The sequence below is a fragment of the Manis javanica genome, chromosome 12 (assembly GCF_040802235.1).
Source record: "Manis javanica isolate MJ-LG chromosome 12, MJ_LKY, whole genome shotgun sequence".
NCBI classification, from domain to species: Eukaryota; Metazoa; Chordata; class Mammalia; order Pholidota; family Manidae; genus Manis; species Manis javanica.
The window spans coordinates 69,354,565-69,377,569 of record NC_133167.1 but is presented as its reverse complement, the minus strand read 5'-3'; the positions used below and the strand labels follow the sequence as shown (position 1 = coordinate 69,377,569).

Below are 23,005 nucleotides of genomic sequence, written 5' to 3'. Positions count from 1 at the left end.
GCTGTCCAATTTTGCCAATACCAGCTGTTGAAGAGGCTGTCATTTCTCCATAGTATATCCATGGCTCCTTTATCGTATATTAATTGACCATATATGCTTGGGACCAACACAGTTTATAATGTAATTTCTCAGGCGCAGTCCCATTTTTTAAAGAGGCTACAGTGGTAAAACTGTTTAAAATTTTACAAATTAAATCCACAACAGTAATCACATCCATACTTTGCCAAATAATCTTCAGTTATGTACTGTTAGGTCTATTGTGTTCTAATTCTTTAAAAATTAATTTTAGTTACTTCTTCTAGAAATAAAGTTAAATATCTACATATGGTTACTACTTCTTAATGGTAATACTTGATTTTACAATTACTGCTACTTACTGGGCCAGAGAGCAATTCACGCTCCTTCTAGGGCTAACCCAAACCCATGCTTTAGATCCTTCCCAACTCCAAGCCCTTACTCCACTCCCCCTCCCCTCTGCCCCAATTCTCACCTTCTCTCTTTCTGTTAACACTTCCCTCACCACGAAGTCTTTATCACCTTGGAAAAACAAGAAAACATACCCCTGACTAGCAGTCTCCCATGTCTTTTTTCCCAACAGCCAAACTTCATCTCCCATTTGATTCAACCCACAGCTACATGGCTTCCTTCCTCTTCCTACTACTTCCTTCCTGCCCCGGCAACCACTCACCCCACCCCTAGTGGAAGGTTTGCTCATGCCAACACCACTAACCACCAGCTATCAAATCCACTGGTCACCTTTCAGTCCTGACATTCCCTGACCTCTCAGGAGCTGATCCTGTCATCCATTCCTCCTTGAAACTCTCGTTGCTTGGTTTCTATGATGACACTAACTTTGGTCTCCTTCCTCAGTCATCCTGGAAAACTTCTCTGCCTCTTAAGTGGCAACACTCACAAGCGTTCTATCCTCAACCTTCTGCTCTAATGCTCCCGAGGATCCTCACCCAGCTACGACTTCAACTCCAGTGAGCATTTTTCACCCACTTTCTGAGCAGCTTCACACAGGTTTTCCACAAGCACATCAGACCCCTCTCGTCCAATACTAAATCCATCCCTCTTTCCCAGAAATGCACAACTGTCTCCCAGATTTCCTACATGGTGGCACCACCGTTCACCCAGTGGTCAAACCACATATACAAACATTGTTCTTCTCCATTACGCCCCCAATAAATCAGATGTCAGAACCTGTTGCTTCTGTCTCCAAAACCTTTCTCAAATTTATCCTTATCACACTCCTACTCCACTTTCTTCTAACCTGTATCATGGCAGTGGCCTACAAGGACTGTGGGCCTACTCCAGTCCATCCTCCCCACCTGTCGGGGTCACCCTCTATGACACAATATATTCGTGTTACTTCTTTAATTACAACTTGTCACAGCTCTAAGGTCAAGCCCACACCCCTTATCAATGTTCATAGGCCCTTTATGATCCCAGCCCACAACTCCCCACATGTACTCTGATCAAAGAGTGCCACGTGGTTATCAGTGCATCACACCTGTTCTCATTCCTCCCTCCAGGACATTTTCTTTGCCTCAAAGGTCTTTCCTCTCAGAAATCACCCTTAAGTCATGAGCCTAAAGACAGGGTGGTGTGTGTCTGTCATTCTAGAGGAAAAAAGGAAAATGGAGGAAACTCCTGCACTTTAAGCAGGCAGTCCATGGCCCAGCAAACAGAAACAGCTCTTGAAGGCACACACGCGGCCTCTTCTACCTCCTCCTCTACCACCCCTCCCGGCTGTTTCTTCCTTGATCACCACAGCGGCCATCACCACCCAGAACAGCAGCCCCAGTAGCTTCCGTTCACGGGATGTTCACTACATGCCAGGTACTCTTTCCTATTTGTTCTCTGTCTTCTTGCGCTAACTTCTCTCCTTCTGTTCCCCCACCCATATTAATCCCCCTACTCGTCTGTGCTAACTTAGGGGCCTACTTTCTAGAAGAATTTACTCTGTGAAAAACCCTACCATTATGCTTTACACACTGCACTGGAAAATAACTGGTTTTATTATGTTTCCCTTTTAGACCACGTTTGGTTCATCTCTGTATCAGCAGCATCAATAAAATGGTTTGAATGAACAAATGAGAAAAGACCAAATACCAAAAGGTCATTTTATAACTTAACAGAAAACATTTCTTTACACTTTTTTACCTAAAAATTTTTTTCTGACTCCAGCAATATTACATGCTAATGCCCAAATTTTACGCCACAATAGCAGCAAACATGTGAGTATTACTTATGGCTCAGGCACCTCTTTACGCCCTCAAGATAAATTATCACATTTATTCCTTCTAACAACCCTGTGACACAGGCAACATTAGTTCCAATGCCAAGTACAGACACAAACGCACACTGCCTCACAACCCCATCACCCAGGGCACCACCCAGGGGCACCACCCAGGGTCAGGGACAATTAGCACAGTGACAGATTTCCTTCCCCGTATCATCTTACCAAACTTGATAGTTTTTGGGCTGCTCCTCAATGATTGCAGTGATGTAGCTCATTTCCTCATGCAGATCCTTCTGGAGTGACTTTAAGAGAACTCTCCGGAAATGCCTGCAGTGAACACCAAGCAGCCAGTCTTACTACTCGACACCAGAGGTGTCCACGTTATCAGATAAAGCTACAGGGCACCAGCAGAGCCACACGCATTTCTTGGGGAAGGTGTTTATATAACCAGTAGTTTAGCAAGTTAACTGGCTGTCCAAACTCAGACAGCGGTCTGGCGATGGGAAGAATGAAGCATCTTGAAGTAAACATAGTGAAAGGCAACAAATGGAGAAAGGAGAGAAGACAAGCAACTGACGAGTATTCCGAGTAAGGCTCTGGTCACTGGTGCTCTGTTACATAAGACTCACAGACATCTTTCCCTATATGGCACAGCTTGTTCTTTTAGATATGTTAGTCATGTAATAAATTAATTATCCAATATTTTACTCTTAGAACCTCTTCAAAAATGAAATAAATTTCTCTTTAATTTTTTCACATGTGTAGTCAATCTATTTTTACTTCAAAATTTCAAAATTCCAACTCAATACATAAAAGACAAACAGCTGCTTTAACATTTATCTTCAAAAATAAAATGCTAAGTAGGAAAAATAACGTATTTCTCTCCTATATTATTAAGGAAAATTAGACTTCACAGAATACGTACATAAGACAGTAGCTTGGTTTATACAGGTAATGATTTTAGCGGTTACTGCTTCTTTTTTTTTAGGAGCAAACTCAGGAACCCTTAAAATGCTATCGAAGTTGCTTTGTGTTATATACAGTCAAGAATTTCTTAAAAAGTTAAAAAAAGTCCATATTGGAGCCATTACACTAAGTGGACAGAACGATGGAATATCACACTAAGAATTCCAGTTAAACATGGTAGATTAAATTAATAAGTTTATTTCCACTGCCTAATAAAACCCCACCAAAATGATAGTAAAGGAATAAGAAATGGTATAAATCCACAAGAACAAAGAGCTTTGGGGACAAAGGGATACTACAGCAACTTGAAGAGGTCAACAAAATTGTAGAAAATAGTAAACTGACTTAGAAAACAGAAAGTGCTAAAGTATATCAACAGAGAAAAAAAGGCTCAGAAATCAGAGGTATGGGGTATTTCCAAAATTGGGAGTCAAGGGTGGGGCTTAAAACAGTGTCAAGTCTAGAAAGAGTCCTTGGCAGTCAAGATCCCTCCCCCGACCCTGAACAGAGAGGTGCCATCATTCCTGACCTAGTGCAAGATAACAGAAAAAATACACATATATTTGTCCCCAGTTCCTGGCACACAGACCCTAAAACCCTGTACTTCCTGAGAGCTGGGAGCACCTCTTGTTCTATCCTTGGTCTCTGATCTGATCCGACACAGGGCTCCTGAAACCATTGCAGCTTTCAGTAATGAGAGCACCTAGGAGCATTGTTTGTTCTACTGAAGCGACTCAGGGTGGGCTCCTGCACAGCTCCCAGGCAACACGAAGACCAAGCCACAATGAGGCTTGGAATTTTCAGTCCCACTTCCATTCTCCACAGAGGGGAGGGGCTGGAACTGGAGTTAATACCCAATCATACCTATGCGAGGAAAACTCCGTCTCGTAACACCCTAACAGTCGGAGGGAGGTTCAGAGGCCTTCCAGGTGGGGGACCACATCCTCCACCCAACTCCAAAGATGCAGCACTCAAGAGCCCCAGAGACCTTGCCACGTGTCTCTCCATCTGGCTGTTCATCTGTATCCTCTACCACATCCTTTAATGAACTGGTAAAAGTAAGTGTTTCCCTGAGTTCTGTGAGCGACTTCAGAAAATTAACTGAGCCCAAGGAGGGGGTCACAGGAACCCAATTGATTGGTCAGAGGCACAGGGAACAACCTGGGCTTGCGACTGGCATCTGCAGCAGAGGGCAGTCTTGGGGCTGAGCCCGGGACCTGTGGGGTGTGGTGCTATCTTCAGGTAGACAGCGTCAGAATTCAGTTACACTGTAGGTCCCCCAGCTGGTGTCTGAGAATTGCTTGGCTAGGGAAAACCCCACACACATTTGGTGACAAAAGTGTCACAGTGAAGTGTTTTGTGTGAGAGTAAACAAGACATACAGGAAGAGGACTGGGGCTTTTTCTAAAAAACATGGGCAAGAGACAAGTAGCTTTATTCTGTGGTAAAACCAGGCAGAAAAGAACAGCAGACACAATGGAAGGTAGGGGGAGGTAAAGGACTGGAAACAAGGAAATTTAAAATGCTGGCATACTGAACAGCTGAGACTTCCCCCCACCCACCACAGTCTTTTCCTGCGTGACCCCCAGGACTGTGGCAGCCAAATGCCCACTCCTCCCGCAATAACCAGACAATTCTTTGGAGAAAAAAACTAGTCAAGAAAAAAAAAAACACTAGAAACACCATCGTGAAGATTTCACACTCAACATGTGTGCCACATCTCCAAACTCAACTCACATCACAGGGAAGCCCTCCCGTTGACAAGTCCTTCAACAGAGTGAGCCTCCAATCCAGCCTTTCTCCTGCCTCCATTGTAAGTATGAAAAGAGAGTCAAGGATTACCAATCATATGAAAAACATTTGCATGAAAAAAGAGACCAAAACAAATAAACAGAAAAATGAAAATACATTACATTTATGAAAAAAGGCAAGAGGCAAGATGCTATTAAAGAAGCATATTCAAAGTACAAAAAAGAGCTCTCAGAAATTAAACATAAGTGCAGATAGGATTAGAAGATAAAAGCTGAGAAAATAGCTCAGAAGTAAATAAAAATACAAAGAAATGAAAATAAGACAATCCAAGAGGAACATGCCTTCACACAGGCATTCCAGAAAGAGAAAACAGGAAAGAGAGAAGAAATTACCAGAAGAGCATACAAAAACTCCCTGGACATAAAGAAAAGGTTTAAACAAAGGAATGAGAGGCTTCTCAGTCAGAGGTTAAATGAAATAGGAAAACAGCTCTAAAATTCTGAAAAAAAAAAAAATTATTTCCAGTCTAGAATTCTATTAATAATGCTGAGAAGACTAAAGATACTTTGAACTGTGTAAAATCTGAGAAACTATTTCCTAAGTTCTCTTACTCAAAAGTCCGTAAAATGAGAGATTACATCAGGAAAGAGAAGGTGTTGGATGTGGGCAACAGGATCTCAGACACAGAGCCGCACACTAGCTGCCCAGCGCCCACTGGGGAAAAGGCACAGGAGCAGAGGGGTTACCTCTGTGTTCAGTAGTAAGGCGACATTTCCATGTCAGAAGCTGGGAGACAAGTCATCACTTAGCAGAAAGAAAACTAAACTAGACAAAAAAGGCAATATGTTAAAGGGAAGGCAATTATACTATAAAATGTGGTCAGCAGGAACGATAAACCGATTCCTAATATAACTAGAAACAGTGATGGAGACAGGGTAGTGGAGAATGAACTTTCATTTTCCATAGGAGGAATAGAGGATGTCTAAAATTAGAATTTTTATAAATTAAGCATATTATTTAGAATATAAAGGTTAATTCAAGGAAAAACTGACAAGAATTATTGCCTTTGGGGAAGGGGACCCTGGAATGAGAAGGAAAGGGGCAGTCTGCTATTTCTGATTCAGTTTCTGATTTTCAAACTCTTATGTGAGTTAATATTTTGATAGAAATTCAAGTTCAGTTATGAAAAACAAAAGCCATCTAAACTAAAACATGAGACATTTAACCAGGAAATGCTGGTGATGTATATTACTTACCACACTGTATAATTGGCTGCATTTAACTCAATAGCATCTCTGGTTAGTTTAAAAGCTCGTTCACTTCTTTCATCACGTTGCAGAACAGCCCGGAAATAATCATAAACATCTCTAACTAGAGACAAAACACACAAGTGCATTAGGACTATCCTTCTTGTTTAAAACTAGCACTATAGTGCAAAATGTTGTATCTTATGAGGAAAGATACCACTTTTAACAATAAGCCAAAGAGAGAAAATTAAATGCTACCCTCATGTCACAGCCACGATCTATGTGTGACCATGCTTCGTGTCACATGTACACACAGGTCTTAAAAGTCACGTTCCAATTCTCCCAAAAACCTAATTTATTAAAGTAAAATGAAGAGGGCATATATTCAAATATGTTCTCTTACCTGTTTTTCTCATATCTTTTTTGATCAATTTTTCGACTGAGAAGTAACATATAAAATGGTAGAAAACACAAATGGTACAATAAGGTTCACACTAAAATTTCCATTCCACTAAATTCCCAGTCCTTCTCCCAGAAGCAATACTGTTATTAGACTGTAGTGTATCCTTCTAAACATACTCTATGCACACATGTTTTGGGCCTTGCTTTTTCCACTTGTACATTATTTTTTTTCATTGAAGTATAGCTGAAACATAATACATATTGGTTTCAAGTGTATACCACAGTGATTTGACAGTTATCTACATTATTAAATAGTCACCCCAACTAGTGTAATGATCTGTCAACATAGAAAGATGTTACTCATACATTATTAAGGGGAATGCAGCAAGCACAAATCTCTGTATGGAAAACCATTTGATCATATCTATTAAAAATAAAAAATTACATACTCATTAACCCAACAGTTCCAGTTTCAGGAAGTTTTCTTACAAATATATTCCTATATTTTACCCAGTACACCCAAGGAAATTTACTAGAGTATTTGGTTATGTAAGACATGAAAAAAAAAAAAGAAACGTAACAACAGCACAAAGCCCCAACTTCTGTGGGACACAGCAAAGGCAGTTCTATGAGGAAAGTATATAGCAATCCAGGCTAGGAAGAACAATTCCGAATGAATAGTCTAAAGTCACAATTATTGAAACTGGAAAAAGAAGAACAAATGACACCCAAAGTCAGCAGAAGGAGGGACATACTAAAGATCAGAGGAGAAATAAATAAAATTGACAAGAATAAAACAATGGAAAAAAATAAATGAAACAAAGCTGGTTCTTCAAAAAAATAAACAAAAGTGATAAGCCCCTAGTCAGACTTATTAAGAGAAAAAGAGAATCTACAAACATCAACAGAATCTGAAAGGAGGAAGGAAAAATCACAACGGACCCCACAGAAATACAAAGAATCACTAGAGAATACTATGAGAATCTATATGCTAACAAACTGGAAAACATAGAAGAAATGGACAACTTCCTAGAGAAATACAACCTTCCAAGACTGAACAAGGAAGAAACAGAAAATCTAAACAGACCAATTACCAGTAGTGAAATTGAACCAGTAATCAAAAAACTACGCAAGAACAAAACACCTGGGCTAGATGGATTCACTGCTGAATTTTATCAGAAATATACAGAAGAAATAATACCCATTCTCCTTAGAGTTTTCCAAAAAATAGAAGAGGAGGGAATACTTCCAAACTCATTCTATGAAGCCAGCATCACTCTAATACCAAAACCAGGCAAAGACCCCACCAAAAAGAAAACTACAGACCAATATCCCTGATGAATATAGATGCAAAAATACTCAACAAAATATTAGCAAACAGAATTCATAACACATCAAGAGGATCATACACCATGATCAAGTGGGATTCATCTCAGGGATGCAAAGATGGTACAACATTCGAAAATCCATCAACATCATTCACCACATCAACAAAAAGGACAAAAACTACATGATCATCTTCATTGATGCTGAAAAAACATTCGACAAAATTCAACATCCATTTGTGATAAAAACTCTCAACAAAATGGGTATAGAGGGCAAGTACCTCAACATAATAAAAGCCATATATGAAAAACCCACAGCCAACATCATACTTAACAGCGAGAAGCTGAAAGCATTTCTTCTAAGATCGGGAACAAGACAGGGATGCCCACTCTCCCCACTGCTACTCAACAGAGTACTGGAGGTCCTAGCCACTGCAATCAGACAAAACAAAGAAATACAAGGTATCCAGATCAGTAAAGAAGAAGTCAAACTGTCACTATTTGCAGATGACATGATATTGTACATAAAAAACCCTAAAGACTCCACCCTAAAACTACTAGAACTAATATCGGAATACAGCAAAGCTGCAGGATACAAAATTAACACACAGAAATCTGTGGCTTTCCTATACACTAACAATGAACTAGCAGAAAGAGAAATCAGGAAAACAATTCCATTCACAATTGCATCAAAAAGAACAAAATACCTAGGAATAAACCTAACCAAGGAAGTGAAAGACTTATACCCTGAAAACTACAAGACACTCTTAAGAGAAATTAAAGAGGACACTAACAAATGGAAACTCATCCCATTCTCTTGGCTACGAAGAATTAATATTGTTAAAATGGCCATCCTGCCTAAAGCAATCTACAGATTCAATGCAATCCCTATAAAAATCCCTAAAGCAGCATTCTTCAACGATCAGAACAAATAGTTTTAAAGTTCATATAGAACCACAAAAAACTCCGAAAGGCCAAAGCAATCCTGAGAAGGAAAAATAAAGCAGGGGGGATCTTGCTTCCCAACTTCAAGTTCTACTACACAGCCACAGTAACCAAGACAATTTGGTATTGGCACAAGAACAAACCCACAGACCAGTGGAACAGAATAGTGTCCAGATATTAACCCAAACATGTATGGTCAATTAATATATGATAAAGGAGCCATGGACATACAATGGGGAAATGACAGCCTCTTCAACAGCTGGTGTTGGCAAAACTGGACAATTACATGCAAGAGAATGAAACTGGATCATTGTCTAACCCCATACTCAAAAGATACTCAAAATGGATTAAAGACCTGAATATAAGTCATGAAACCATGAAACTCTTAGAAAAAAACATAGGCAAAAATGTCTTGGACATGAACATGAGCAACTTCTTCATGAACATATCTCTCCAGGCAAGGGAAACAAAAGCAAAAATGAACACGTGGGACTATATCAAGCTGAAAAGCTTCTGTACAGCAAAGGACACCACCAATAGAAAAAAAAGGCATCCTACAGTATGGGAGAATATATTCATAAATGACAGATCCGATAAAGGGTTGACATCCAAAATATATAAAGAGCTCTCGCACCTCAACAAACAAAAAGCAAAGGATCCAATTAAAAAATGGGCATAGGAGCTGAACAGACACTTCTCCAAAGAAATTCAGATGGCCAACAGACACATGAAAGGATGCTCCACATTGCTAATCATCAGAGAAATGCAAATTAAAACCACAATGAGATATCACCTCACATCAGTAAGGATCGCCACCCTCCAAAAGACAAACAACAAATGTTGGTGAGGATGTGGAGAAAGGGGAACCCTCCTACACTGCTGATGGGAATGTAAATTAGTTCAACCATTGTGGAAAGCAGTATGGAGGTTCCTCAAAAAACTACAAATAGAAATACCATTTGACCCAGGAATTCCACTCCTAGGAATTTACCCTAAGAATACAGCAGCCCAGTTTGAAAAAGACACATGCACCCCTATGTTTATCACAGCACTATTTACAATAGCCAAGAAATGGAAGCAACCTAAGTGTCCATCAGTAGATGAATGGATAAAGAAGATGTACATATACACAATGGAATATTATTCAGCCTAAGAAGAAAACAAATCCTACCATTTGCAACAACATGGATGGAGCTAGAGGGTATTATGCTCAGTGAAATAAGCCAGGTGGAAAAAGGCAAGTACCAAAGATTTCACTCATCTGTGGGGCATAAGAACAAAGAAGAAACTGAAGGAACAAAACAGCAGCAGACTCACAGAACCCAAGAATGGACTAACAGTATCAAAGGGAAAGGGCCTGGGGAGTACGGGTGGGGAGGGAGGGATAAGGGGAAAAAGGGGCATTATGATTAGCACACATAATGTAGGGGGGTCAGGGCACGGGGAAGGCAGTATAGCACAGAGAAGACAAGTAGTAACCCTACAGCATCTTACTATGCTGATGGACAGTGACTGTAATGGGGTATGTGGTGGGGACTTGATAATGGGGGGAATCTAGTAACCACAATATTGCTCATGTAATTGTAAATTAATGGTAGCAAAATAAAAAATAAAAAATAAATAAAATAGATGTGCTTGTTTATGAATATAGTAGTCTGAGGAACAGGGGTGGCAAGAAGACAGTTTTCAACTCTCTGTTACACAGTTTATTTCATTTTTCAAATAGCTGCTAGCGTTTCACTGCACAGGTACTCCAATTTTACCTAATTTGTCCCCTGTAAATGAGTGCTTAACTTGGTTTCCATTCTTTTGCTGTCCTGAGTATCACTGTATGCCTTTGTGCACATGTGCAAATTCAGTCTACCTGTAGGATAAATTCACACAAGTGGAATTACTGTATCAAGATTGCATGCAGTTATGTGAACACTGCCAAATTAACCTCTCAAAAAAGGTCTGATCTATATATACTCCAAGTATATATAAATATACCTGTTTTTCCCACAGCCTCAATGACACAGTATCAAAATTTCTCATCTTTTTGCCAATCTCTTAACTAAAGGATTTAGACTTTGGCAAACACTAACCTGTTTTAGTCTCATTTTCTGCAAGAGAAACTGAGGCTGAGAGGGATTACCAAGTTCACAATGGCCAAATGTACCTTGGAGACAGAAGTTAAACCCAAATCTAGTCAGACCCCAAAGCCCATGCTCCTGATCACAACGAACTAAGAGACACTGCAGATGAAATGTCCTCATAACATAGCACAGATTAATGCAGAGAACAGGTCATGACCTGAGACTATTTAAAAAAAAAAAAAGCTGAATACTCCAAAATACTTCTTTCCACTTCTGGATGATAAGACTCTTCTTTTGATGCTAACATGTTCAAACTTTTCTATAATGAGCAGGCGTTGTTTTAAAAACGTTTTTAATTAAAAAGGAAAATGTGCTATGTAAACACTGTAAACAGCAGCAAGTGCTTGGAGACCCCCTACTCCAATGTCACTCCCCAAGGCACTGGATCCAGGCGAAAGAGAATGGCTGTTACCAGTTTGGTATGTCTTTCCAGACGTTTTTCTAAGCATATAAATGCAGTTTTCTGTCTATTTTAGTGAAATTGATCTATTACTTGTACTGCTTTTCATTCTGGCACTTTCCCCCTGAATGGTATGTCCTTCCGTGCCAGCATACACACGTCTACATCACTCTTTTTTCACTATTTCATACTGTAGACATGGCATCTTCTTCACCTAAGAATGAAAAATTATTCTCTTTTATTTCCTCCTCGTGTGTTCAGTTTTTAGAAGCTTAATTCATCTGTAATTTATTTTCATGTAAGATATGAGATAGGGATATAATTTGGCTTACATTCCATATATAGTCAACTGTTATAAAACCATTATTTGATAATCTATCTCTTTTTCATGTTGGTATGAGATATCCTTTTTATCAAATATTAAGTTCCCAGCTATATTGACGATCTTTTTAGATTCCTTATTAATTTACTTCTGTACCAGTTTCACGTTATTTATTTTTAGTAGTACATTTTCATCTTTGAAAAGGCAAATCCTACCACTATTATTCTTCCTTCTCAAACATTTCTTGGCATTTACTTCATAGTCAGAAAAAAACAAATGCTTTTTGTAAAAGAAGAATGATCTTAGATGACAAAGCCTTAACTGAAAGAAACACACACAACTACAAAATTAGCATTACATTTTATTCATTTACCCTTTCCTAGAACAACTAACAATTAACATTTGCATTATCTTCACTTTACAAAGCATTTTCATTTTCATTATGAAAGAATACTTTGTCAAAGAAAATAATCCACTCATTTTACTATCAGTAAATATATTCCAACTGAGCCTAACACTTCACTGCAAAACGTATTTCAAAATGCTTATGTTTCAGCAACCAAAGTTTATTCCAAATAAACCAGAAACTCATTTATGTTGTATCTTATGTGCAGAGAAAAGAGTAAATGAAAAGCACAATCACTAAGCAGCTATTATGTATTATAAGGTAACATTCATTACTTATACTTAAAATACGTCCATTCTCCAGACAAAATACAAGTTTTAATCATAAAAATAAATTACAAAAACCCCACAAGATTAGCTTAAGTTATTTACTAGACAAACATTTGTCATCTACCTAGCCATATACTTGTGAATTTAAACTTTGTAATTAAGTTTGACTTAGAGACATTTTCCTAATAAATCAACTTACATTTATCACTGTAAATGATCTGGACCACTGGATTGGGGCCGTCATTCTGCGGCACTGGATCTATATCAGCCCATTCTGCTCTGTCCCTGAAAATATAGTATTTTTTCAGTGATTATATTCAACTGCATAAAAGGAAAAAGAACTCTGGTGTTTTTAAAAATGGCAACAATCACACTTATTTTTCTTTTAAATTTTTTATTAAGGTATTATTGATATACACTCTTATGAAGGTTTGGCAACAATCACACTTATACTGTTAACTTATAAATATCTTAATGTAATTATGGCTGGATTCTTCGTGACCAGGTTTTGCCACTTTTTTTTACATAAACTTTTAAAGTAAAATGAATAATCTTCCAATTAAAAGAAGTTACTAAATCAATAGTTTTCAAATTTAAAGTTTTTATGTAAGTGGAAAAAACATGTTTTTGCAGCAAGTACACAACAGTTTTAAATTATAAATCAATCTGTATCACTCTTTGGAGTCAGCATTGTAAAAAAAATGTGAATAACAATTTACTAGGAACTGACATTTTAAAACCAAAGTAACACTATTAGTTTACTGTACACGGAGAGATGGATGGTCCAGGTGGTCCTTAGAGAGCAGCCTCTGGAATCCAACGACTGTTTGACTTGGAATATTGGCTCTCTTACTTATAAGCTATGTGAACTTGAGAAAGTTACTTAACCTCTCTGGGCCCAGGTTCTTTATAAAATGGAGATTATAATATTACCAACCAACATTGAAAGGCTGCTTGGAGAATTAAGTGAGATAACATGTTAAGCACTTAAAATGTGCAGAACAGTAAGCATATAGATAGTAAATACACTATATGTACACAAATATACATATATTAGCATAGTATAGTAAACACAGAAAATACACTATATATTCTGCTTAATATATGTTATAACCACAGCATAGCCTAAATGTATACAGTAAGCATTCCAAGAACACTACTCATCATCAATGCTAAATAGCATTATACTGGCAACAACTGGGTGCCTATAGGTATTTCTGTAACTACCCAACGCGACCAAATTTGTCTTAACCACTCTCTTAATATTCTTTTCCTTTCATCCATTTTTTAGTTCTCTATACAAATCAGCTACTGACAGCAAAGATTCTTTGGCGTCCAGATAATCCTGAAATTGAGTCCACTATATAAGGAGAAATACTGGGGAAACAATTACCTGAGGTTGTGAACTGGACCGAGGGTAGGATGAAAAAGATACTGCTGTCATTAGCCACTGGAACTCAGGCCCGGCCAAGGAAAGACGCTGAGTGTGTTACAACTCACAGGGGAGGTCTGAGGGTTCCTGAGCCACCACCACCCATTTATATCAGTCAAACATTAACTTCAATAACAAAATCTGGACAATGCCTTTCACTCATTCAAAACTCAAGGCAAATAAGCTATCCAATGGGTTTACCTAGAATTACAGTAAAAAGACGTAAGTACTTCTCAAGTGTCTCTACGTTCAACGTGAGTTAGGGAATCCAAAAACCGGTGGGGACGGGCCCGGGTGTTGGCAAAGACGGGGAGAAAAGGCACGGAAGTTACAGCAGTGCCCAGAGTGCCTACTGCTCATCGTTTGTGCGGCGTGCCAGGTGAGGCAGGGAGTGTAAGAGTTTAAGGAACAAGTAACTTGGTGCTGGCTGACGCGAGGTGCTAAAATAGACAGAAAATGTGGACTAAGAATGACCCGGTCCTTAAAGATCTCATACCGGCTCTCCGTTCCAGCAGAACAAACCAGGGGCGGCCCTACACCCTGTTTTTAAAGTGAGCACGCGGACCTTACTGCACCTTTACTTCCTGCCGGCGACCGAACCGCAGCCCAGCCCGCTGACGCGGTCGGATTACAGGAGGCTAGATTACTACAATGACCTACATTCCTGACTCACGACCCAACAGCCTAGGCGAGAGTGCAGCCTGGCATCCTGGCGCTCCCACGCGGCTGCTGTCCGGCCTCTCCGGCCTCTGGGACGCAGCGGTGCTCCAGGAAGCGACACCCCGAAGGGGGCGCGAGGCCGCGGGCGGGCCGGCCGCCAGTGAGGCCGCGGGAGCTTCGGCCGGTCAGGCGGAGGCCTGGGAGCCGCCTGGGACCCGCGGGACGACGCCCTCGACTGCGCGGGGCGGGCCCGGGCCCCGCGGCCCCGCGGTGGGCGTTACCTGTACGGGACATAGGTGGGAGAGTCCAGGCTAAGGAACCCGTCGTCCATAGGCGACCCCACCGCTTCCCCGGCCTCGGCCGCCATCGCTTCTCCCGGCTGCTGCTGCGGGGGCGGCGGGGGGTGCGGCTGGGGTGGCGGCGGTTCGGCCTGCCCGGCCTCGCCGCCCTGCGAACCCTCCCCTGCCCCCTCAGTGGCAGCCATCTCGCTCCGGGCCGCAGCAGAGGCGGCGGCCCCGCCCCTCGCCCCGCCCCCAGCGGGGCCACTTCCGGCTCTCTCGCTTCCGACCACAGAGAGCCAGAGAGCCGCGTCCGGGCCGCCCTTGCTGGGCGCCTCTGGGTTTGCTTACGTCACCCCGTCTGCGTCTGCAGGCTTACCTGGTACCTGTGTTGGTGCTTTGGAGCTACTTGTGTCGTTAGATTCGCCCTTAGCGGAGAGGGCTCTCTCTTCTTTCGGATGGAGTATTAGAAGCAGTTGGTAGGGTTGGCTGGCCCTCCGCAGGGGACCCACTCCCTGTCCCGCCCCTGAGTCTCCCGGGAACTGGCCCCTAGTGCTCCTTATTAATCTATTAAGGGCCTCTGTGTTCGTGTACATTTTTTTTTCTTTTAGATGCTGAGTTATATCGCAGAATTTAAGTGATCCAGGGTTTTTGTCTTTTGAAATTCTAATTATACAAGTAATATATGTGTACTACTCAATACATGTATAAATACACATTTATAACAACTATTTACTGACTAGTGAATATGTGCCAGACTTGCTCACAGCAGTAAATAGAAGTGCGGTCATGGAGTTTGCGTTCTAATGAGGGACAGCAGAACATGCCACACTAATAAAATATGTCTGTAGGTGTTCAGGATATGCCACTCTCCAAAATATGCTGGTTAGGCATATTGATTATTCTGAGCTGTAGGCCCTTGAAAAACAGTAAATGCAGGCAGAGGCTTTCTCTGAGCTTCATTTATCTGCCTCAAGACAAGACCTCTAAAACGGACTCGATTGTCATATCCCCTTTGCAGGTGTGGACACCACACCCAGACAAATTTTGTCAAACTTTTTTCTTCTCCCATCTGTTCTTCTAAAGGCCCACTCACCTTTCCTAAAAATCCTTCGTTTTCCCCTAGGGGTCTACATCCTTCCTCTCCTTTCCCCATTAAGATGGGATTTAAGCCTGAATTCCAAGCAAGCATGGGGAGTTACTAATATTTCCCTATCTCAGAGGTATACATGTTAATAAACCTGTTTCTCTCTTACTAATCTATCTTTTATTTATAGCTGTGTCAGCCAAGAACTCAGAAAAGTAGGGGGCAAATTATTTTTCACCCTCTACAGCAGATAGTTGTGAAGGCTTTTCTGGGGGCTATTTGGCAAAGACCTAAAGGAAAATGCATGCCAGCTGGAGAGAACAAGAAGTGCATACTTAGCGTGTTTCTGGTTCAGCAAGGATGCCCAGATGACTGAAACCCTGTGAGCGCCAGGAAAGAATTAACATAAACTTAATTCCACTATCTGCTTCCATGACCAGCATTTTCTAGTGTGTGCAATCCATATTTTAAAAATGAATTACCAAGGCCGTGGTAGGAATGTGGGATATTTAGTAGAAGTCATAACAAACTTTATCTTTTTATTCGTTTTTAAGCGTACAGTTCAGTGGCGTTAGGTACATTCACAAAATTGTGCAACCATGGTCACCATTCATCTCTAGGACTTTTTCATCTTTCCAAACTGAAACTCTGTCCCCTTTAAACAACTCCCCGTTCCCTCCTCCCTGCAGCCCCTAGTAACCACTATTCTGTCTCTATGAATTTGACACTCTAGGGACTCAGGAAGGGGACTCACAGTATCCATCCTTCTTGAATTAGCTTATTTTACATAATGCCCTCCAGGTTCATTCACGTTGTTTCTATCTTTTGGCTGTTGTGAATAAGGAAATATCTGTTGGAGCCCCTGCTTTCACTTATTTTGGGTATATACCCAGAAGTGGGATTGCTTGATCATGTGGTAATTCTATGCATAATTTTTTGAGGGACTGTCATACTGTTTTCCCCAGTGGCTGCACAAGGGTTCCAGTTTATCCTTATAATCACCAGTGCTGTTATTTCCTGTTTTTTATTTTTTGATAACCATCCTAATGAGTGCAGTGTGTTATTTCATTGTGGTTCTGATTTGCATTTCCCTAATGATTAGTGATGTTGAGCATCTAATATGCTTATTGGCCATTTATGGGATTTGATTTTAAGCAGAAATTAGTGGTAAGTTTTGAGTAAGGGAGACATACGTGACTTATATTTCTAAAAGACTACTCTGGCTCTGGCTATTGTGTGTAAGATAAGCTGTACAAAGGCCAGAATGCAAACAGACCAGTTTGAAAGCTACTGTAGCAGTCCAGCCGCAGGGCAGAATGTTGACATTGTGATTCCCGATTCACTGTTGGATCATAAAGTCAGTTTAGTGGGTCCTGTGGTGTATGAGGATGTGCACCAATCCTCTCAGGAAGGATCTGCTGCCCACCATTGCAGAGTGCAGTCAGCAGCCAGTCAGCAGCCAACACTGGTTGGAGAGCCAGCTGAAGGAGGCAGAGGTATAAAGCTCAGCCATTTGGGCCCAAAAGGAACCTGATGGGCACCACAGAGCTGCCCACATGCTGGGCTGAGGCTTCTCATGCTTGCCTTGCAATTTGACTTCACAGAGGTCTTGCATCCCTAATTCCATTATCTGCTTCCATGACCAGCATTTTCTGGTGTAAGCAATCCATATTTTAAAAATTAAATAGAATAAAAAATATCATAACCCAGTGCCTTTAGAAGAAAATTTTGGTGAAGTTTTGTCATTTATATATATTGAGGTAAAATGGGTCATGCCATAAAGTGTATTTCTTACTGAGGGTTGTGGTCAACAATTCTGGAAAACAATGGACTATATAAATTGAAATGGAGCTGATAAACAGTGAAATGAATTCTGGATATTCTTTGAAAGTTAATCTGATAGGATTTTCTGCTGGTTTAACTGGATTAGGGATTTGAGACCAAAAAAGGAGTTAAGAATGACTCCCATGTAAAAGTGCCTTCTGAGTGGAATAGGTATAAAAGTCCCTTTGACCAGCCAATCCTGTCTTAGTACTACTGTGTTCTTTCCCTATAGATTTACATCCACATGTATGTTTCTGGTGGTGGTGGTGTTATTTTAACTGAACTTTTTTATTTGACAAATTTTAGTACTGAAATATATTTTTTCTGGACTATAACACAGCTCTCTGGACTTCCTGATCCTTTGATATGTATCTCCCCAAACTGCAGTAAACGAACATTCCTCCAAACTCTTAATAACCTACCCTAATAAATTATAGAATTGTTTAAAGTTAAGTATAGGAAGGAAAAATCAATTGGTATTTCAAGAAAAGTACCCTAAACAAGCCTTCCCACCAAACCAGTCCAAAGAAAAATATAATCTGAGTAAGAAGACTGGGGGATCCTTTTTCAAAACAGATTGAAACCTGGAAGCCCCCATCACACGGAAATTCCAGAGCTGTCACTGTCTTTTACATCTCTGTTATGTGCTTGGAACTCAGCACCAGGGCCATCTTCAGCAGATGGAGTAGTAATACTAAACACTTCTTTCTTATCAATCCTTGAGAATCTCATAAGCGGTATAAAAGATACGTGGTGAAAATAAGAACAGGAAGATGGGATTCAGAGAAAGGAAACTGTAGGACAGAGAAGAAAGCGCTCACAGCAGAGGAGGAGGAATGGACAAGATCTGGACAAATATCCATTAAGGGCATTGCAGGCTGACAGGACACACAAATGTTATCTCAGTCGAGGCTTATAAAACCCCTATGGGGAAAGCAGGGTAGTTATTTGCCTCCAACTTTACAAATGAGAACCTGAGCCAGGTCTGGTCTGGGGCTCTAGGTATAGGATATGCAGAAGAGTAAGGTTAAGGAGACAGACAACATAAACCAAGTGACTATCTCCTGCCCTTTAAAGGCTGCCTTCTGCGGTCCAGTATTGTTAACCCTGGCTGCGCCTTATCACCTGGAGAGTTTCACAGCATTCCAGACACTGAGCCCTATCCCCAGATATGCTAATTTCGTTGGTCTAGGATGAGGCCTTGGTATATTTTAGATTAAGTCAGGAAACACTAACGTGCAGCCCAGGCTGAGAGTCGCTGCTCTCCTGCATCGGGATGGAGAGCCTGCTCCTTTCCTTCCCAGAGAAACTCAGATGCCTCTCCATGGGGCGGGAAGGCCCGGGCAGGGTGGACTAGCAACCAGGTGGTTGTGTCAAGTATAGAAATCAACCAATCAATAAAAAACTTGAAAACATATTACACTTTATTATATAAACTAAATTACAATGTGCGTGTGAATACAACTACTTGTGAAGTGATAGAAGTTGTACTGTAAATTGTCAACTTTTAATAGCTTTATTGAGGTGTATTTTACATATCACAAAATTCAGTGCTTTCATGTGTATATTCGTCAGCAATTTTTTATTTTTAGCAATTACTGATATAAGCCTTTTGTTGGTATAACTGTCTCAAGATAAAAGAAGCTCCCAACTTGATGGCACTCTTCTAGAGATTTCCCCATAAGCTTGATAGTTACTAGGTGCCTGGGCATCATGTTAAAACGCCTGGGCTTTCAGCTTCCCCCAGAGCTCTCAAAGCTTCAACATTTTCCCTCTCTGCTACAGTCACGGAGGATGGCACCTTCAGGGCCCTGGCTGCACCGAGAGAGAGACAGAAGGGGTGGGGAGGGCAGAGGGGGTAAAGGAGATGAAGACTGGTTAATCCCGGTTGCCAGAACTAGGAGCTTGTGTCTGTCATTTAGCTGCCTTGTTTCATCACCAAGAAGCACTTGTGTCTGTGTCTGTGCCTGGACAGTCATACAAGACCAGGGAGGAAAAGACAGTCTTTCCAAAAACTGGTGTTGGGAAAACTGGACAGCTACATGCAAAAGAATGAAATTGGATCAATGTCTTACACCATGCACACAAATAAACTTGAAATGGATTAAACACCTAAATATAAGACCTGAAACCCTAAAACTCCTATAAGAAAACATAGGCAGTACACTTGTAAACATTGGCATTAGTAATTTTTTTCTGGATATCTCCCCAGGCAAGGGAAAGAAAAGCAAAAATAAAAAGTGGGGCTACATCAAACTGAAAAAGAAAAAACAACTTAGCTAATGGGAGAATAAATTTGCAAATGATATATGTGATCAGGGGTTAACACTCAAAGTACATGAAGAACTCATCTAAGTCAACACCACCCCCCTGGCCCCACAAATCCAATTATAAAATAGATAGAGGACCTGAAAAGACATTTTTCTAATGAAGACATAGAGATGGTCAACAGGCACACAAAAAGATATTCAACATCACTAATCATTGGGGAAATGCAAATCAAAGCCACAATGAGATTGTCATGTCACACCAGTCAGAATGGCTAGTATCAAAACAAGAAATAACAAGTGTTGGGGAGGATGTGGAGAAAAGGGGACCCTCCTACACTGTTGGTGGGAATGTAAATTGGTGCAGTCACTATGGAAAACAGTATGCAGGTTCCTCAAAAAATTAAAAATAGAAATTCCATGACTCAGTTATCCTACTTCTGGGAATTTACCCAAAGAAAACAAAATCATTAATCTGAATAGATATGCACTCCTATTTTTATCACAACATTTACAATGGCCAAATATGTAAACAACCTAAATCTCTATCAATAGATGAATGAATACAGATATGGTACATACATACAACAGAGCATTAGCCATAAAAAGGAGTGAAATCTTACCATTTGTGGCAACATGGACAGACCTAGAGGGTATTATGCTAAGTGAAATAAATCAGAGAAAGACAAATATGATTTCACTTGTATGTGGAATCTAAAAAAACCCAAATAGAAATAGACTCATAGACACAGAGAACAGACTAGTGGTTGCCATAGGGAAGGAGATGGGGGGATGGGTGAAATAGGTGAATGGGGAAAAATTAGAGTGTTTGCTATCTTGACCTGGGTGATGGTTATACGAGTATTACAAGTGTCAAAATTCATCAAGCTGTACACTAAGATTTGGGCATTTTATTGTATGCACTTCAATATGTTTTTTTTTAATGAAAAAAGGCAATTGGTTAAAACTAAGAGTTATTTCTGGACTCACTGGTATTCCAGTGATCTCTGTGTATATCCTTACTAACTATCACAGCAGCTTGATCACCACAGATTTGTAGCAAGTTATGGAATCAGCAAGTATGAGTCCACTATATTTATTACTTATAATGGAAACTTCCAAATACATGGAAAATAATGCAGTGAAGGACTTACCTAATCAGCCAGTTTATGGATACTCATTTCATGAATCCCTCTCATTTGATCTGCCCTACTGGGAGCAAATCCAAAGCACTGTATAATTTCATTATAATATGAAGAATGTAACTGTAATGCAATGCATTATCCTGCCTATATTTTAACAATATAGATTTCTGCTCCTGCCAACATGGAGGATCAGGAACTGGACTGACCCCTCCACCTGAAACAATTAAAAAACTGGACCAAAAAAATAAGACAACAGTTCTCAAATTATTGAACATCAGGAAAATGACAGTGATACTAGTGAGTGATGGGAAATAAGCAAGGTGAATCCTGATTGTCCCAGTTTATAGCGTATGGAAAATTCCCAGGCTGTGATGCCATGAGGGAACACAGTGGGAGCACAATGCTTTTCCTGAGATAGGAAGCAGAGCTGTAAGTCTGAGGAAGCCAGAGTGGTTGTATTTTACAGGGCAGAGCAACCTTACTGCAGTTCTATGTATGTGTACTTAAGATTTTGTTCATGTTTAAGTTAACACCACTGTGAATGTACTTGGCACAGGGATTAAGAGATGAGGAAAGATTTTGACTTCCGTATGATCTTTAGAGCAGAAATCTTCCTTTTTGAACCCAAACAATGGTAGCCATGGTAACTTGCTCATTCCCCCTACTGAGAATTTGAGTGTATGGTTAGTCTCTTGAACCTGGTTTTGTCTGGCAATTTTGACAAATAAAAGATAAGTGATGCTGTGTAGTTTCCAAGGCTAGGTCCTCAGAAGCTCTGAAGCTTTCACTTGGCTCTCTCAGGACTCCTGCTTTGGGGGAAGCTGGCTACGTGTACTCGAGTACTACTGAGACTTGAGTACTACTCACGGCAGAGATTGTGTGGAACGCAGCCTGATCAGCAACCCCCCCCCACTGCCCCCCATCGGTCTGGGTACTAGGCATGGGAGGGCAAAGCCTTCAGATGACCATAACCTCAGCTATCATCTAACTGCAACAGAATGAGGGACCCCAACTGACAGCAGCTGAGCCTTGTCCAGATTGGAGAGATTATACATTGTTTGGAGCTGTTCCATGTTAGTGGTTTGTGATGCAGCAACACCCACAACAGCAGCATAAATGTACTCACTGCAAACTGGTAGCGTCCAGTTGAGTGAAACTTGTATTTGGGAACTTTTCTGTGTTGTGCCCCATTTGACGAAACAAATCTTTGAAGGCAAAAGTATTTTTTGGTTTAATTTTTATGACTTAATCTACTGTTACCATCTGCAGTGCTGTTTTTCCCAGGATCGTGTTAGACAACGAAGAGTGAAGCCAGCAGACAAGAGCCGGGAGCAACCAGGGAAGCTCTTTTAATAAGTGAAGAGAAAAGGCGCACCACTCAGGAGGTACTCCAAGAAACAAGACTCTCAGGGCTGTGGGGTGGGGGTATATATTGCCTTCTGAGAAGTCCCACCCTCCCCGGACCAAATAGAGAACTGAGCTAATGACATCACAACTCACTATTGATTGGCTGAAATTACATACTTCATTTGCATAGGGCATAACCTGAGCTGAATTCTTCCTAACTGAACTTTTGAATGGCTGAGTTGGAGCCTTTTGAAACTTGCAAGAGCCATGAAGCATCTTTAAACTTACAAAGGCCCTGAAACTTACAGGGGCCCTGAACTCTGTGTACCTCCATTACCTGCCTCACTACCTTCTCATCCCCTTCTCATTTGCTTTAATATGAAATACCCAGGACAGACACTCTAGAATATGCTAAATTAATGTAGCTATTTCTGTGCTAATGAGTGAAGAAAACTTACATTTATCTTTCTGACATTAAAGTGGGCAATACTTTGGCTATGTACATACTAGTTGTTATCCTGGTGCTAATTTCACTTTGCAATTACCTGGTT

At 40.6% G+C, this 23,005-nt stretch overlaps 2 protein-coding genes across 2 annotated transcripts in view; both read right to left on the bottom strand.

The window, feature by feature from the left end:
• The window catches only part of FNTA (farnesyltransferase, CAAX box, subunit alpha), a 31,819-nt gene extending 16,786 nt beyond the window's left edge, over positions 1-15,033 (bottom strand). Inside the window, exons 1-4 of the mRNA XM_037015069.2 lie at positions 14,788-15,033; positions 12,614-12,699; positions 6,220-6,334; positions 2,468-2,572 (exon numbers count right to left, since the gene is read on the bottom strand). Of these exons, the coding sequence (XP_036870964.1) occupies positions 2,468-2,572; positions 6,220-6,334; positions 12,614-12,699; positions 14,788-14,990 (509 nt within the window). The 5' untranslated portion in view covers positions 14,991-15,033. The remainder of the gene's footprint in view (positions 1-2,467; positions 2,573-6,219; positions 6,335-12,613; positions 12,700-14,787) is intronic.
• Positions 15,034-15,180: 147 nt separating this feature from the next.
• Positions 15,181-23,005, bottom strand: part of HOOK3 (hook microtubule tethering protein 3) — a 132,258-nt gene continuing 124,433 nt past the window's right edge. The window contains exon 23 of the mRNA XM_073218808.1: positions 15,181-19,733. Within this exon, the coding sequence (XP_073074909.1) occupies positions 19,631-19,733 (103 nt within the window). The 3' untranslated portion in view covers positions 15,181-19,630. The remainder of the gene's footprint in view (positions 19,734-23,005) is intronic.